This window comes from Tenrec ecaudatus, chromosome 17, assembly GCF_050624435.1.
Source record: "Tenrec ecaudatus isolate mTenEca1 chromosome 17, mTenEca1.hap1, whole genome shotgun sequence".
Classification (NCBI taxonomy): Eukaryota; Metazoa; Chordata; class Mammalia; order Afrosoricida; family Tenrecidae; genus Tenrec; species Tenrec ecaudatus.
Window position 1 is genome coordinate 58,777,915 of NC_134546.1, and position 19,554 is coordinate 58,797,468.

A 19,554-nucleotide genomic window follows, 5' to 3' on the forward strand; every position below is an offset into this window, starting at 1 on the left:
AGAGCTGTGCAGATTCATTTCAGGGATTGTACACGGCCTCTTTCATGCGACAAGGGCAGTGGGAGACCGTGGCCTTGAGAGTCTGAAAGAAATACTTACTTACTCTCAGGTCCTTCACAGAAACAGCCCATCATGCCTTGCTCCACTCAGGCCCGGATTCAAGTTTACTCACCTGGTTTAGGCTTCACTGTCCATCTTATTAACATTTATTTTACGCTTTACAGACTGTAAGCCATTCTTTTTAATAAAGATAATGAAAGCAAGAGATGAGGTAATTAGAGATGATGTCATATTATCTCTGTCATTCCTCTGGGAACAGATCCCAGAATCTCCTATCCTGACCTATTTCCCTGCCTCTAATCTCCTGGCCCACCACATCTCCCATGCATTCTCCAGGAGAAATTGATTAAACTATCTTAAGCTATTCAGGGCTACCTATACATCCAAGACAAAAAGCTATGCTCTTCCTTATGACATAAACGCCCTTCGGTTCAGGCATCCACCCAGAGTGCCCACTGTCCCACCCACACACACTCAGTGCTTACCCACACGGAACAACTGCCACTTCTACAGAGCTGCTCTGCTCACAGCACTCGCACGATACCACTGCCTCGGCCTTTGCCCCTCTCTAAGTCTCACGTTAATGGCACCTTTCCCATTTCTCTGGTAGGCTTAGGTGGGCTTGGTTTCTTTGCTATCATTTTGCCAAAGAGATGTGAAGGAGGCTTCAAAATATTCCTGGAAAAATCCCATTATCTCTAAATTCCATTTTTTCATGAATGTTTTCAAGAACCCTTAACACACACACACACACACACACACACTCAAGCATGTATACACATAGTCTCATCCATCCATCTTCTATCTGTTTTTGTGATTCTGCATATAGTTGGGGTGCACGCTTGCCTCTGCTCTCGGCTGCAAGGAACTTGAGGGAAAGAAGTGTGATTTTATCATTTCTAATGTTTAGTATAAATCCTAGCACAAAATTCCTAAACTTTCTCAGTTCAAGGTGCCTGAGGATGCCCTAAGAAATTTTTCACAGTACCCCTAGACCAAAAGGAACATTTAACAACTATCTATTAAGTAGATGGGTACAAACAACTTCGTAAGGATGATGTTCTAATCAATTAGTAGTCATTTGAAAAAATAATATGTATGAATTGAAAGAAGCTCTTTTACAGCGCTATTACATAATCACAAATCCACATTAAAGGACCATGTCCACCTGTGGGGCGCTGCACAAGTTCTCCAAAGTTAGCGTCGACTGGGGCTTCCCACACTGAGTGTTCTGCGACGATGTTGGCATACTGTTTACTTTTTATCACAAAAATCCTGGAGAACCCAGAGTCACAAAGATGGAATGCCACAGAAATGAAGGTCACATGGACTTGGAAAGGCGAATACCTTGGGTTGGCAGTCTTCTGGGTGTTTCATGAATATCAAATACCCCTGCGTCCCTCAAAAGGAGAAATGTTCCGCCCTGGCCCTGTGAGTTCTCGGCAGCTCCCAAAGTCTCTCGGCATATAGTTTGGGAATGGTAGCTCTAGTGCATAGCTTATTAAATTATTTATATAAGTTTATTGTGCTATTTATCCCAGTGAGAATATGTATATGGTCAATATTCAGAAAAGCTTCATCCCCATATCATTGTTATGGAGGAAGAATACTTATAGACAGATGTTCGTGCACTTCTTTGCCAGATGCCACGTGGACCGTACAGTACTGTTAGCAGATACTCATCTTTGCCACTGCAGCACCAAAGCTGCCACGGGCAATGCACCAAAGCTGCCACGGGCAATGCACCAAAGCTGCCATGGGTAATACACCAAAGCTGCCACGGGCAATGCACCAAAGCTGCCATGGGTAATACACCAAAGCTGCCATGGGTAATACACCAAAGAGGTATGTACGACGAATGGGCATGGCTGTATTCCAATGCAACCTCATTTGCAAAAATAAGTGGGATTGTTGTTTGCCATCTCTTGTTAAGAGAAAGCCTTTTAGAAGTTAGAGGCTTTCCAAACCAAAGTTATTACAAAGTTGTAAACAAATGGCAAGACTAAATACTACCTTAAGTACCCAGAGAAAAATATAATTAGAATGGTAGAAAAATGATTCTAAATTTTCCCATCCAAGGGATGTGCAGGATATACACGAGAAAAGCTACGAAGCTTTATTAGAGCTCTGAAAAGAAGACCTAAGTAAATAGATAGACCTACCACATCCCTTTATGGGACTAGGACGCTTCTCATTGCTCCTTTGGACTGGCTGGTGCTCCCGAATTGCTGACCTTGTGGTGAGCAACTCAACTTGTAACCACAGTGCCACCAGGCCTCCTTCATGTGACATTCAAAATATTAAATAGTCACATACTTTTAAAGAACAGTGAATAAGTACTGGTCCTTCCAAAAATCTATTAAATCACACTGACAATAGTCCTATCATCATGAATCTTATGTTCAGAGATGAACTATAAACAAGGACATGCTATAAAATCATGTTAGATAGGAATGAATGACATGAAAACTGAGAAGGAAAAATGTTTTACGTGGGTTGTGAGAAAAGTCTTCTTCTATCCAAAGATATAGCATCTGGGGTCTTAAAGGCTTGAAGTTCAACAAGCAGGCATCTAGAAGGGAAGCAAATAAGCCCACATGGAAGAAGCACACTAGCCTATGTGATCATGAGGTGTCGACGGGATCAGGTATCAAAGATCCAAAACAAACAATTATATTGATGGAAAGAGGGGTGTTGGAATGGAGACCCAAAGCCCATCTGTAGACAATTGTACATCTCCCCACAGAATGGTCACAAGGAAGGGATGATTCAACCAGGGTGCAATATAGCACCGAGGAAACACGCAAGATTCACCCTCACCGCCACTACCATGACCCAGTTCTTCCTTACAAATAAGAGCTCTTGACACATGGAATTTAGGACAGATAAAATTCTCAGGAACAATAGTGAGAGTAGCAATATCATGAGAGTAGGAGGATGATGGGGGCAAGGGGTAATGGGGGAGAAAGGGAGAACCCATCACAAGGTTGAATACATAGGCCCCCAGGGGGACAAATAACAGAAATGTGGATAAAAGGAGACAATGGACAGTGTAAGATACAAAATAACAATAATGATATATAATTGATCAATGACTCATGAGGGTGGGAAGGTGGAGGGAGGGAGGGGAAAACAAGAGCTGATAACAAGGGCTCAAGTAGAAAGAAAATGTTTTGGAAATGTTGATGGCAACAAATGTACAAGTGTGCTTGATACAATTGAATGATGGATTGTTATAAGATTAGTAAGACACCCCCCCAATAAAATGATTAAGAAAAAGAAAAGGCTTCTTTCCAGAGGTAGCGTTGAAGCAGAGAGCTGAAGGAATTAGGAGAGTGAATCATGGCGATAGCTGAGAGACCAAGGAAGAACATTAAGGAATAAGTTGAGATTATATACCACATAAATATATCTCACAAAGAGAAGGTTCAGAGAAAGATTCTAGAACTCCAAAAGAGAAAACCCAATCTATGGAAATATACTGGTAGTTAGTGCCGGGGAGGAAACAGGAGCAGTGTTCGTGGTGAGTGGGTTGGAAAGGGGGAACCGATTACAAGGATCTACATGTGACCTCCTCCCTGGGGGACAGACAACAGAGAAGGGGGTGAAGGGAGACACCAGATAGGGCAAGATATGACAAAATAATAATTTAGAAATTATCAAGGGCTCATAAGGGAGGGGGGAGCAGGGAGGGAGGGGGAAAAAGAGGACCTGATGCAAAGGGCTTAAGTGGAGAGCAAATGCTTTGAAAATGATTAGGGCAAAGAATGTACAGAAGTGCTTTATACAATTGATGTATGTATATGTATGGATTGTGATAAGAGTTGTATGAGTCCCTAATAAAATGTTAAAAAAAAAAAAAGAAAAAGCCTTCTGGGTGCTTATCATGTTCTGCTTTTGATCTGAGTACTGGTTAGAAGCATGTTCATTTAGTGAAAATTCACCATACTACATACTAAATAATTGCATTACATATACTTCAAATGAAAAGTTGACATACAAAATGGAAATAAACTTTATATTTGCTTTTAATATATGATGTCAAATTTTCTATTCTCTGAAATGCTCTATTTAATTCTATACCATTCTGTAGCAGATGGACATTGGGCCTCCACTCAAATAGTCCCTCAATGCAAGAACACTTTGTTCTATTAAACTGGCATTCCATGATGTTTGCCTTCCCGACACGATCGCTGAAGACAAAGCAGGTGCAGAAGCAAATGCGGTGAAGAAATCTGACAGTGCCCTGCTATCAAAAGATATAGCGCCTGGGGTCTTAAAGGCTTGAAGGCAAACAAGCGGCCATCTAGCTCAGAAGCAACAAAGCCCACATGGAAGAAGCACACCAGCCTGTGTGAGCATGAGGTATTGAAAGGATGAGGTATCAGGCATCAAAGAACAAAAGATATATCATTGTGAATGAGAGGGAGTACAGAGAGGAGACCCAAAGCCTATTTGTAGGCAACTGGGGATCCCCTTACAGAAGGGTTGTGGAGAGGAGATGAGCCAGTCAGGATGCAGTGTAGCAAGATCTTCCTAGTTCCTAAATGCTTCCCCATCCCCGCCACTATTATGATCCCAATTCTACCTTACAAATCTGGCTAGACCAGAGGATGTACACTGGTACAGATAGGAACTGGAAGCACAGGGAATCCAGGATGGATGATCCCTTCGAGACAGGTGGTGAGAGTGGCTATACGGGGAGGTTGGAGGGAGGGTGAGGTAGAGACGGGGAACCAATTACAAGGATCTACATATAACCTCCTCCCTGGGGGATGGCCAACAGGAAAGTGGGTGAAGGGAGACGTTGGACAGTGTAAGATATGACAAAATAATAATTTATAAATTATCAAGAAGGGGAGAGTGGGGTCGGAGGGAGGAAATTGAGGAGCTGATGCCAGGGGCTTGCGTGGAGAGCAAATGTTCTGAGAATGATGGTAACGAATGTACAGATGTGCTTTATACAATTGATGTATGTATGGATTGTGGTAAGAGTTTTATGAGCCCCCAATAAAATGATTTAAAAAATTCTATACCATTTTCGTATTGATTATATTATGGAAACATGATGGTATCTTCAAATATAGGAGAAGCAGAACCCCACTTTGTTCTCTACCTGACGATTGTTTTGTTTAACTTGTTGGAGTCTTAGTAGTTAGTCTAGAGGGGAGGGTTTGCTTCTTAGAAGCCGTAGTGCTCCTTAAAAATAAAGATGGCAAGCGGTGGTCTCCTTGGACATGCTATTGGGAGAGACCAATCGCTGGGACAGGACATCGTGCTTGCTCAAGTAGAAAGGCAGGGAAATGAGGAGGTCCTTGATGAGATGGACGACAGAGGGGCTGCAGCAGTGGGCTCTAGCGGGACAACAATTGTGAGGTCGGCATCGGACCGGCAGGTTTCATTCTGCTGTACATCGAACCAGCCAGGCTGCTGGGCCTCGGAACCTGAAGGCACCACCGCCACCACCACCACCACCGCCAACAACAACAGCAACAATCTTCACCCATTAAACAGCAGGAAACGATTCTACTGTCCACCTCAGATAAGGTAATTACAATACTTAATATAATGCTTACTAAATGTCAACCAATTTAGTTAATTATCTAGGTTGAGTGAGCGACAACAGAACTTTGAGTAACAAGACATTAATCTTTCCGACCTATAATTTCTTCAGTCTGATTTTATTTGATGGTGGCTTCCTTTTGATCTGATCAAATTAATAACTTAAATGACATTTGATTAAAGGGCAAATATTTTTAGATTTAATAGTTCTCATTAATAATGAAAGATTCACATGAAAGGAATACTTATGAATCCTTCCAGTTAATGCCTCACTTAGCTCCAGGAATACTAAACTAAACTAACTGAAGATGGATGTCAGCTTTTAGCAAGGATTGTCAAGCTTAGAATTAAAGGTCTTAAAAATAGGAAACAAAATTAAATTGTACATCATGTTGACTGATCACAATATGCTTGGACTTGCTGTGCACAAGGGGAGGAAGGAGCTTGCGGGAATCTACTTCAAGCATTGTTCCTTAATCTTTCTTCATTGTAGTCAAGCAGCCTCGAGGGGAGTGAGAAGGGCACTCCTTCAGGGGAGATGCTGGGCTTGGTATTAATACGCAGATGAGGTGAGCAGGGTCGCACTGGTTTGGTCTGTCAAAATCCAAGCAGGCTGAAAAGGATGTCCACACAGAGACTCGCCTAACAGAAGGATGGGCCTCAGCAGGATAGGGGGAGCACCTGCGAGGGGGGTTAGGGTAGAGTGGAGTCAGAATGTATGGAAAGGAAACGGAATGTCCCATGAAAGAGCATGGTTTTGCGCAAGAGGCGTTAGATCACTTAGTGTAGAAGAGGTGTTACATCCAGGATGCTGGGTCAGAAGTGAGCACACCAAGGGTAACAGAGCCAGTTTCCAAAGATAGAAATAAAACACTGAGACTGGATATATGGGTGAGAACTCAGATATAAACATTGATGTATGTGTATAACTTCATAGGTATTTATAGTCCCTATTGCTTTTTAATGGGAAGACTTTTAAGCAGCAAAGCCCAGTACAATGAGCAGATCTAATCCTGCCTCTGCTTCTAAATACCATTCTCCAGTAAAAGACACCAAAGCTCTTTGGCAAAATGGTCCATTTTAAAATTGTTCATCTTGGGGCATCTTATGATAAAAAGCATGAGAGGTCTTAGGAATGATGGAGATATGTCAAAAGGATAGAGGCGTGCATTTGAAGTGGCTCCTCTGGCCAAACTGTGGATAACCGAAGCGCCCCAATAAAAAGGATACTAGTGGATTATCATATACTGAATTAAAGGGAAAAGGATGAGTCATGCGGACATGCATGAATGAATGTCCTTCTGAGGAACAGAATTACAAATGGAAAAGAGAACTTCACACAGAGAAGCCTAGCACATACCACGTTAATCAAGGTGAACATACTCGCTAAAATCCAGAAACATTTCAAACAAAGAATGTGCACTTGGACTCCGCAATCCACACGAGGGAAACAAGACAACACGGAAGGCGCTTTGGTCAGGTTCTCACCGTGATTCGCTTCATGTCTAGCTGGCGCAGCTGCATCATATTCTGAAGGATAGTGTGTTTGTACCATGACTCTTGAGCTATTGGGTTGCCATCAAAAGTGATGTCTGAGAGGGAAGTAGACTCAGCAAGGCAGGAAACATTTTCAAAACTGCAGGAAAGATGAAAAAACACTGGATTATTCTGAGGCCTTCAAATAGTATTTTCATTTTAAAACTATGCTTTAAAATATATATATATATATATATATATATATATATATATATATATACAGACTAGCCTTAGGTTTGCATAAAATTTCAGAAGCTAATATAGAGATTTCACATATACTCTACAGTGATTTCCTCCTATTACAAGCATCTTGCACTTTATGATATCTTTGTCAACATTAATGAATCAATACTTAATTATAACTAAAGTCCATACTTCATTCAGATTTTGTTAGCTTTTACTTTATGGGGTTGTTTTGTTTTGCTTTCCTGTTTCAGGCTCCTATTAGCGTTCCTTGATTTTCACTTGGACAGTTTTGAGGAAAATTCCAAAAGTATTTTATAGGACATCTTTTGTTATTTTAAAAATAATTTTATTGGGGGCTCATACATCCATCCATTGTATCATGTACATTTGTATATTTGTTGCCATCATCAATTTCAAAACATTTTCTTTCTACTTGATCCCTTGGTATCAGTTCCTTCCTCCATCCCTCACAAACCCTTGATAATTTATAAATTGTTATTATTTTTTCATGTCTTACACTGACTGATGTCTCCCTTTACCCACTTTTCTATTGTTTGTCCTCCAGGGAGGAGGTTATATGTGGATGATTGTGATCGATTCCTCGTTTCTCCCCCCACCTTCCCCTTCCCCTCCTTGTATCTCTACTCTCATTGTTGGTACTGAGGGATTTATCTGTCCTGGATTCCCTGTGTTTCCAGCTACTATCTGTACCCATGTACATGCTCTGGTCTAGCTGGATTTATAAGGTAGAATTGGGGTCATGATAGTAGGTGGGTGGGAGGAAGCACTAAAGAACTAGAGGAAAGTTATATGTTTCATCAGTGCTATACTATACCCTGACTGGCTCATCTCTTCCTTCCCCTTCTGTAAGGGGATGTCCAATTGTCTACAGATTGGCTTTGTGTCTCCACTCTGCAACCCCCTCATTCACACTGATATGATCTTTTATTCTGGGTCTTTGATGCCTGATACCTGATCCCATCGACACCTCATGAAACACAGGCTGGTGTGCTTCCCCTATGTGAATTTTGTTGCTTCTCAGCTAGGTGGCTGCTTGCTTGTCTTCAAGCCATTAAGATCCAGACGATCTATCTCTTGAGAGCCGGGCACCATCCACTTTCTTCACCACTTTTGCTTATGCACTTGCTTTGTCTTCAGCAATCGTGTGGGGAAGGTGAGCATCACAGAATGCCGGATTATTAGAACAAAGTGTTCTTGTGATGAGGGGGTACTTGAGTAGAGACCCAATGCCTGTCTGCTATCTGGATACTAAACATATAGATGTATGTACATAGACCTATTTCCTTATCATTATATATAAACATATTTATATATGTACATGCCTGTATTTAGATCTCTATAAATGCCCTTTGCCTCCTAGTTTTTGCCTCTATTTCTTTTTACTTTCCTTTTGTCCCACTATCATGTTCGGCCTTCATTAGGGTTTCAGTAATTCTTCTTGGTTACATTGCCCTTGATCAAGTCCTACCAGGCATCCTAGGCCCTTCCCCCATCGATTTTAGATTACTTGTTGTTCCCCTTCCCCTGAGTTTGGTAACCGCCACTTCCTTTCCCCGCCTCCCTTCTCCCATGTCCCCTTGGAAACTGTCGGTCCTGTTGTTTTCTTCTCCAGATTGTTTATCCCACCTATCTTATCTAGATAGACATGCAGAGACAATAATAAGCACAAAAACAAGGCAGTTTTCCTTGTAATTAAACATGGGCTAAGGCATATATGATTAGTGTAACTATCACTGCTTGCCCACCGTACTGGGTAGTATTTGTTAGATTTCTCCAATGCAAAATTACCCCCAACCACCCCTTATCCATTCTCAACTTTTAGGAAGGAAGTTACTAGGGGGAAGAGGAAAGCATGCCCTCAGCTCCTCCTTGAGGGCAGTGTTCACCTACATTATCTAGAATTATTCTTCCAGGAGATTTGCCTTTCCCCCTTTTTTATATATTCAATCGATTAAACATGTCAAGTCATGGATTCATGATTGTTCGGAACATAATCCAATACTATTTTATTTTGTTGTTCAAATTATTCCAGATTTGGCCATTGGACATTCTTTTTAGTTTATTTGAATGCACCTGTAACATTTCTCTATCGATGCATTTTTTTCTTTTGGTAGTTTGTTTAGCATTTCCTAGATTTCTGGAACCACAGATGTTCTAGACTCACATTTTTCTGTTTTCTGTATGAGTTTTTAAGTTAATGATTTCCTAAGGGGCCTCTGTTCCTTTTATTGGAGAGTGTTATTAGTAATCAAGATCCAAGTGCTCGATTACTTTTGGTTCCTGGGGTATTACTTTTAGGCCCTTCTCAGCTGACCCAGCAAGGAATTATATGTGTATATACTAACATGTAAATACACACTTCTATAAATATTTCTTTATGTAGTCATTTGTATTTTTTTATTAAGCTAAACATAGGTTTATAAACTAAACCACAATGATGTTTCCAATTCTGCTCCATCACCAAGGTGATCAGCACATCCTCCTTCCCTTCCGTATTTGTAAATTCCAGTTCAACATGAAGACATCTAGGTCCCATCGGCTGCCAAACACTGTATAGTGGTATCAGAATTGTCCATCCATACTCTCCTGGGAAATAACTTCCTCCAGTAGAATACAGTGATGGCGCATAATTTTTTTTGGTTTTATCGTCTTCCAGACTCATTTCTAATGCTATATGGGTCAATATCTTATGACCCTGCCCCTTTCAGCAAAATTGTTTCAGGAAACTGAAATATGATTAGATTCTCTTGTCACCGTGTGCAATCCTTTTTAGAATCCTCCAGACTCTTAAGTGGGGTTTAAAAGTTGCATACATTAAGGCTTACAGTACTCTTTGTGCTAAAAATTCTATGGTACTGGACAAGTGCTTAGTATCACGTACCCACCATTAAAATATCATCAGAGTTTAACTGCCCTAAGCAAGCCCATGTGCCTTATTTGGTCAACCATCTCCCTTAGCCCCAAGACCCCTGACAACCACTGGATGCTTTTATCTGAGGGCACTTCTGAATAAGCATTCACGGGCAGATTTTGTGTGGACATGATTTTCACTCAATTGGCTGAACGCCTATTGTCTCCAATTTTGGGTGAGTAACATGCTATCTTAATTACTATCATTTTATAATAAGTCATCACTTAGGGTAGTGAGAGTTCTTTAACTGGGTTCTTCTTCAATACTGTGTTTGCTATTCCAGGTATTAGTCATTTCAAATAAAGTTTGGCAATATCTGGTCAAGAGCTTGGTTGTATTTTGATTAGGATTTTCTTTCTTTTTTAATTTAAATTTTATTTCATTGGGGGCTCTCACAGCTCTTATCACAATCCATACATATATCCATTTGCCAGACACATCTGTACATATGTTGCCTTCATCTTTTTCAAAACATTTTCTTTCTACTTGAGCCCCTGGCATCAGCTCCTCATCCCGCCCCACTTCTCCCACCCTTCCTCCTCCATGCCCCCTTGATAATTTATAAATTATTCTTTCTTTCCATGTCTTACACCGACTGCTGTCTCATTTCACCCATTTTTCTGCTGTCCATTTCCATGGGATGGGAATCATACATTGATCATGGTGATCGATTTCCCCTTACTTCCCTCCTCTGTTTATTTTCCTTCTTGCCTTTCTAATAGCGCTGCTCCCCTGATTGGTTCTGAGGGGATTTTCATTCTTGAAAGAAGGGACTGATGACCTTTCTCTTTCCAGAGCAGCAGGTACAGCTCATTTTAAATTGGAATAATTTTCATTCCGTGACTCAAATAACTAATGTTAACACTTAGGGCTAAAACTTTATTTAAGGAAGCACTGTATTGAATATTCTTTGTTCATAGGACATAGAATATTTATGGTTTAGCAAACAAAAACCTACCAGCTAAAAATTTAAGGCTGATGCAAAGTTTGTAACAAGAATACATTTAACTATGTTTGTACTGCCATAAGATTTATCTTTACGAACCTAAAAGGTAAGCCTCAGGATTTGCACGAGTCTCTTGATTTTTGACACATAAAGTTAATAAATACAGAAAGACATTTTTCAAAGACTAGAATGTTCTTGAAGTATTGTGGATGTCCTCAGGTAGCTTCCAAGTCACAGCAACCTGAGCACACCGCCCAGAACTGCGCCATGCTCACAGCGTTCTTCTGTTGGACACCACTGTCGCAGCCACTGTGCCAACCCATCTGGCTAACGGCCTTCCTGTTTCCAGCTGACCCTCTACTTTAACAAATATGACGGCTTTCTCCAGAAACCAGTCCATGGGGATATGTCATCGGAAGACACTGGTGACAAAAATCTTGTCAGCCTCTCTCCTACTGACTGTGCTTGTTTGTTCTTCTGGCCATCCGTGGTACTTCCAAAATTCTTCCCCAACATCAGGATTCAAATGTATCAATTCTCCTGCACTCTTCCTTATTCACTGGCCAGCTTCCATGTGCTTACAGCGTGCTTGAAAAGACCCTGGCATGAGTCAGGTGCCCCCCAGTCCTTGTCTTGTGCAGCAGATTTACCCAATGTGGTAAATGGTTTGATTTCTTGACTGCTGCTTCCAATTGCTATTGACGGTGAATGCAAGAAAGATGAAATCCTTGACAACTTCACTCTGTTCTCCATTATGACACTGTCTATTGAGTCAGTTGTGAGTAGTTTTGTTTTCTTAACATTGACTAGTAATCTACACTGAAGACTGTAGTCTTTGATGCTTACCAGAAAGTGCTCAAGTCCTCCTTGTTTTCAGCAAACAAGGTTAGGTCACGTTCATGTTGTAATGTGTTCTTCCAACCCAGACGCCCTGTTTTCTTTACATAGTCCAGCTTCACGGATTATTTGAAATCTCAGCACACAGACTGGATGAGTAAATGGTGAAGGGGTCCAACCCTTTCCCAATTGTACGCCATGCAGTAGCCCCTTGTTCTGTTAGCCTGACTGCCAAGGCTTGTTCTATGTACAGGTTCCACATGAGCACACTGAAATATTCTGGAATTCTCATTCTTCTCAAGGCTATCCATAATTTTTTATCATCCACATAGTCAAATATATTTGTATGGTCAATAGAACACAAGTAAGTATCTGTCTGGCATTCTCTGCTTTCAGCCAAGATCCATCTGACCTCAGCAATGATACCCTTTTTCTACATCTCCTTTTGAATCCAGCTGGAATCTCTGGCAGCTCCTGATTGACCCAGTGCTACACCATTTTTCAGTTACCTGCAGCCCACTTTTACTTGCATGTGATATTAATGATGCTGTTGTTGTAGGTACCATTGAGTGGGTGCTGATTCACAGAACTCCATATAGAATAGAAGGAAACACTACCTGGTCCAGTGCCATCCTCACAATTAATGACATTGATAGATAATATCTACTGGGCCGTCTTTCTTTGGGATGGGCGTAAATATGGCTCTCTTCCAGTAGATTAGTGAGTGTTTCCAGTGCTGCGCCAGTTTGTTGAAACACTTCCATTGGAATTCCATCAGTTTCTTGTGCTTCACCCAGGCCTTCAGCAGAGCGTGAATTCCCTTCAACACGATCGGTTCTTGATCATATGCCCACCTCTTCAAACAACTGCATGTTGGCCAATTCTTTTTGGGACAGTGATCATCTTTTGATATTTCCTGCAACTTTCAATATTTTGCCCATATGATCCTTCAATATTTCAACTCAAGGCTTGAGTTTTCCTCCACTTCTTTCAGCTTGAGAAATGTTCAGCAGGTCCTTTTTTGGCAAAGCTTTCAAGACCTTCATTTGCTGATGGGACACAATTCAAAATGAGAAGACACCACTGCAAATACCCAGTAATAACCAGAACATGGAATGTATGAAGTGTGGCTCCACGGATACTGGAAATCCTCAAAAACTATATGGAACTCATAATGATCCCAGCACTGGTAGTGACCACTTTGAATCAGGCAACTATATGGTTCACCATGCCCAGATCGACAAATTCAAGAGTAATGGTGTCCTGTTTGTCATTAAAAAGAACATTTCAAGGTCTATCTTGAAGTACAATGTTTTATGTAAGAGGATAATAGCTATACTCCTACAAGTTAATACAACTATTATTCAAATTTTTAGACCAACCACTAAAGCCACTGATAGAGAATTTGAAGAAATCTCCCAACTTTTGAGGTCTAAAATTGATCAAACAAGCACTCAGTATAGATTGATAATTACTAGTAATTGGAATGCAAGAGGTGAAAACAAAGATAGGTAGATGCAAAAGATGGTCTTGGTGGTCCGGAGTCTATCCCAGCTGAGAGTAGACAACATCTCAAGAACATACTTGGCACATTGAATGTGAATGACTGAAAATCAGATGCCTTGAGGGAAGAAGAAAGCAGCCATTGAAGTGTAAGAGAGACCCAAGTGGATGTCAGAAGGGATCCTGCTCTTGAATGCAGAGTAGCTGAAGTGAATGGGAGTCTTGCTGAGATAAAAGAACTAAACAGAATATTTCAACGGCAGCACAAAACGACTAAGATCAAGATTATAATGTCACATGCACCTCCGTCTCCACGAACTGGAATCAAGGTGACAGAGACATGTGTGTGTCTCTGTGTACATATAAATGAGGGGGCTATCAAAAGTTCATGGAAAACTTCCATTATCTTTCAGTTCCATATTTCCATAAATTTTTGAAGCCCCCAAAAAGTGTGTGCATGTGCATATTTGAAAGATCACACTTTTATCTATGACGTTTCCTTTATATGAAGGAATGCATTACAGTTGTGGCCAGGAGCTATTAGAGCATATTTCAAAAAGTATTTTATTACCCCTTCCTTCAATTCCCATAAGATAGGTTCATTAATTTCAAACGAGATACGAGCTAGTGTGAGGGGCAGAGGTGAAAAAGCCAGTAGACAACGGATCTGAAAAGAATTAAATTGTGCCTTCTGTGCTGCTGCTCCTGCTCTGAACCTTTCTTCCCGACCTGCCCCACTGCACCGCCGGCCAGATGGCTCACAAGCAAATATACTATTCGGAAAAATACTTCGATGAACATTATGAGTACCGGCACGTCATGTTACCCAGAGAACTTTCCAAACAAGTACCCAAAACCCATCTAATGTCTGAAGAGGAGTGGAGGAGACTTGGTGTTCAACAAAGTCTAGGCTGGGTACATTACATGACTCATGAGCCAGAACCACATATTCTTCTCTTTAGACGACCGCTTCCAAAAGAGCAACCAACTAAAATGAAGATTATTTAGGGATTTTGAATGAAATCTTCTTCAAGTTTAATGCTTATGTGTATATATGGTGTAGTATTCAGTGAATACTTGAAAAATGTACAAATCATCTGTTCACACCTGTGCACGAGCTGTATTCTTCACAGCAACAAATCTCAGTTAAATGTAACTGCAAATAGATTACTATAAGGTGTTTAAGACATAACTTCCTTAGTTATTTTGAGTATAAGTAAATTGCCTGTTGGATATTTACCTTGTTACTTTAGTTTATAATACAGTTTCTGTGTTTCATTTGTTTTTAAAAAAAGAATTAAATTGTAACTTTCTTGAGAGCTGGAGATGTGCTGGACCTCTTCCACCAAGACTAGACACAGTCGTTAGCATGTAGCCCATATACAATAAAGTATTGATGAATGACTGGATCTGATTGAAAATATTCCAAAGGCTTAGCCTTGATTTTTTTAAATTGATAAGTAAAATTTCTAATGCTAATGTTGGAATACATATTTGAAAGACAACATTAAAAAATCATGATGACTTGGTATCTATCACTAGTCAGGTAGATGCACGAAAAATATGGAAATAAAGTGTCCAGAAGCACAGAGAAGCTATCAAACCTCATTGTGTTGTAGGTAGATTCTAATCTTATTACAATTTTCTTATTTGTTATTTATTTAAAGGCTAGGCTACAGAGAGACGACAGTCTGTTTCTTATTGCTAAGTACAATTTTCAACTAAAGGGACTGTGTGAGTCCCTTCACCTCTGAAGCAGTCCTTAGGGGGATGAAATTAATCTCATAATTACCAAGTAGGTGCTGTTGCAAAAATAAACAATATCTTCCTTGAATTCAAGTATAAAATCCTTTTGTTGGTAGAGAAGAAAACAGTGTGCCCAGTGAATGCAGTCATGATAAACACTCCCAGGGTCTGAAAGATCTACAATACTTATCTGATTTACAGCTGTGCTTCAGGACAACAAAACAGAGGCACTAGAATGGGGGATTTGTGCAATCACTGGCAACCACTCCCAAGCCAGCTGTTGGTTCTAACACCAGGCTGGGGTTTTATTAAAGTGAAAAACAAACCCACACTCGATCCAGAAGAGTCCTCGCCAAATTTCATTTCCATCTGCAAGGCATCTGACCAATAACCATGCCATACATTCCTAGAGATGCACTGAAAAAGTACATATGATACTAAAGGCATCCTCCAGCCAAATAAAACAATGCTCTTTCAGTAGACATACAGGATAATGAAGGGTTATATACTATCTAACCAAAGAAAATCAGAATCAGATGGTTTCAAACACAAAACTGGAAATAGAACAGTGAGTAGAACCGTCTCTCCTCCCACTCATTTGTGCATCTCGTCAGAGCACATGAGTGGGACAGCTTAGGTCCAACGGCTGACACTTAATTCATAATCCAACTTTAATCTTTTTCCAGATTACTCATACGTTTGTTCTCCTGCTAGTCGTCTCCTCCCGGTGCCACATCTGCTTCCTATCTGGGAGAGAACGATCTGTCCCTATTGACCAAAATCATATCTCAGAAGGAAAACCGTGTGGACCATTGTATGCTTATTTAGTACAATACAGGGAAATAAATACAATTTCCATGTATACACATATGTGATATATAGGTCATGTAAATCAAAGGGATATACATATATACAAACACATACGCATCACTTACACTCATGCCTAACACTGAATGGATGCCGACTCATAGCAACCTTGTAGGACAGGGTAGAACTGCCTGTGTGAGTTTCTGAGACTGTATCTCTTTACAGGGGTATAAAGTCCCAATTTTCTTCCATAAACAATTATATAACAATCTCCAAATATGTCAAATTCCTCCAATTAGAAAATTTTCTTCTGAAAGTAAATTGTTAGGTGCCATCAGATTTTTTTTTTTTTGGTCCGCAATCTAAAATAGTCTTAACAGAAAGTTCACTTGTATTAAATTGATTAATGGGAACATTACGGAAGTGACATGTTTTCCAGACGGAAATGAAATGGAGCGGCAGAATAAATCATCACGTTTGATCACAGGGATGGAAATGTGCCCAGGCGACTACTATGAAATAGCTAGGAAGATCTATAAAGTCATATATGATCATGATTAGAAAAACTGATAAGTTAGCGCATAGAGGTAATAATGTACTATATATGTAAGGCACCATTAAAGAAATAAGCATGGAATGCAGAGCTTTGCTTTCCCAATAGAATGATGTACTGAGCTGCAGACTGCGGTTCCTGCTCAAAACAACTAAAAGTGAAGCACAAAGTATATATTTTAAGTATATTCACAAATGTTATCTATGACTTGATAAAAATGTGGAACACTTCCTTTGTTGTTCTGTTTGACTTTTCCTGGTTTTTGCACTTATTAATGTCTCTGCATGTCTCTCTAGATAAGTTAGATGGGATAAATAATTTGGAGATGAAAAGAACAGGACCAATGGTTCCGGGAGGATACGGGAGAAGGGGGGGTGGGAGAAAGGAAGGGTGGGGAGGAGCCAAGGGAACAACAAATGAACTATAATCAATGGAAGGAAAGTCTTAGGATGCCTAGTGGGGCTTAATCAAGGGCAGTGTAGCAGCAAGGAATTAATAAACCTGAATGAAGGCCAAACATGATGGGAGAAGAGGAAGGTAAAAGGAAATAGAGGAAAGAACCAGAAGGCAAAGGACATTTATAGAGTCCTAAATACAGGCATGGACATAAGTAAATATGTATATATATAATGAGAGGGGGATAGAACTATGTACTCATATTTACATGTTGAGAATCAAGGTTGCAGATGGACATTGGGCCTCAACTTGAGGACTTCCTTAACACAAGAACACTTTGTTCTAACAATCCAGCATTCTGTGATGTTCACCTTCCCAACATGATCACTAAAGACAAAATGGGTGCACAAGAAAATGTGGTAAAGAAAGCTGATGGTGCCTGGCTATCAAGATATAGCGTATGGGGTCTTAAAGGCTTGGAGATAAACAAGTAGCCATCTAGCTAAGAAGCAACAAAACCGACATAGAAGAAGCACACCAGCCTATGTGATGATGAGGTGTCGATGGGATCAAGTATCAGACATCTAAGACCCAGAACAAAACCATACCCAAGGTGAAAGAGGGGTTGGGTACATGGAGTGGAGACTCAAGGTCCATCTGTAGACAGTTGGATGTCTCCTCACAGAGGGGTCACAGGAAAGGGATGAGCCGGTCAGTGTGCAGTGTAGCACCAATGAAATACACAACTTTCCTCTAGTTCGTTGGTGCTTCCTTCACCCCATTATCATGACCCCAATTCTACCTTACAAATTGGATTAGACCAGGACATGCACACTGCTGCAGATAAGAACCTGCAACACAGGGAATTGGCAATATACCAATTGAGATGCTTCAACCAATGAATGTCTTATTCATCAATGAAAACACTTACTCATCAATGTCAAGAAATTTGAAAGAGAGACATATTGTCAAGTGACTGGAAGAGATCAATATTTATGTTCAGTGCAAAAAAGACCATCAAGCAGAATTCATAAATTTTCAAACAATATAATCAGTATCATATGAGAGCAAAATCTTGCTGAGGGTAATTTAAAAAATGTTTTCAAGCAAGCAGCTATCTAAGTGAAGCATCAAATATCAGTAGGAAATTGCCAGAAGTTCCAGCTGTATTCCGAAGAGCATATAGAACAGGGGTTATTCTTGTTGGTGTCAGATGAATGCAGAGACTATCCAATAGAATTCTAGTGACTAAAGCAATGGACATAAACCACCAAGGATGCACAGTTGTTGTAGACTGCCAGAGAAACAAAAGAAAGAAAAGGACATCTAAACGGGAAGGTATGCTATGGAGGGAAAGCAATGTGTCAGTCTTGGCCACCCCAGTGTCACCGTAATTTAAAGTAACGAATGCCTATTTTGGGCCAGAATTTGTAGTCCAATCTAAAAGAGCTAGTAGGCACACTTTATGCCCACAAGGTGTGCTCGTAGAATAATTAAGAAGCCAAGATTTAAACTAGTACACTTGAGACATGTATAATAGAGCTAGAATTTGTTTGAAAATAATGAGAGTAACTTCTGCTTACGTGGGTGGCTTAGAGAAAATAGATTCAGTACAGATATGGGGTCATCAAGTTACATGAGGGAATTTGCCTTCATTTCAGTCAAGTAAACGTGGTCACTGGTTGCAGAACATAAGGGCTCAGATTTGAGGAGAGTGAGTGGCAACAGAAAGAAGTACTTGTAAAGAAACAGCGTGAAGTCTGATGATGCAATTTTAACCATCCAAGTGCATAGTTTTGCACTTTCATCAAAAGAGAGCTGATAATAATATTGATTGTGTTACTCAATTGCAGGTTGTAATCCTACTAGCTTTTCCCAGTGATCCATTTTATAGCAACAAAAAGCTAGAAAGACAACATACCTTAGATCTCGATGGTCCTAAGACTAAAGGTAATTTGTTAGATACAGTGATGCTCTTGAGATGTTAATCTCTAACACTGAAACCAAATTCAAGATTACAGAACAATTTTAATAAGCCCGAAGACATGTTTCCACTATTACGAAACTGAAATGTGAAGGCAAGTTAAGCTCTTCACATATACAGTGGAAAATAAAAAAGATCCTTTGGACTCTGACAATGTGAAAGAAGAACTCTAAAAGGCACGTCTATTTTAGCCAGTGTCATGGACTGAATTGTGTCCTCCACAAAATATGTGTCAACTTGGCGGGACCATGCTTCACAGTGGCTTGGCAGTTATGTATTGATGTAGTGTGACATGGTGGGTGTGATGTGATAAGCCAATTAGAGGATTAAGGGTGGGATGCCCCTCCTCTGGCTCTGTCACAGTCCTGACCTGATGTAAGGGAGTTTCTCTGGGATGTGGCCGGTAACACCTGTTAGCTTATAAAAATAAACAAACAAACCCTTACTCCCATAGGGTAGATTCTGACTCATAGCAACCCTGTGGAAACTGCATTTTATGAGAGAAA

General features: G+C 40.3%; 1 protein-coding gene and 1 pseudogene across 3 annotated transcripts in view; one reads left to right on the plus strand and one right to left on the minus strand.

The window, feature by feature from the left end:
* Positions 1-19,554, minus strand: part of LRRC49 (leucine rich repeat containing 49) — a 187,750-nt gene that overhangs the window by 48,402 nt on the left and 119,794 nt on the right. For all 3 annotated transcript variants that reach the window (XM_075535511.1, XM_075535512.1, XM_075535513.1), the window contains one exon: positions 7,111-7,258. In XM_075535511.1, the coding sequence (XP_075391626.1) occupies positions 7,111-7,258 (148 nt within the window). The remainder of the gene's footprint in view (positions 1-7,110; positions 7,259-19,554) is intronic.
* LOC142430984 (cyclin-dependent kinases regulatory subunit 2 pseudogene) lies at positions 14,316-14,570 on the plus strand (annotated as a pseudogene).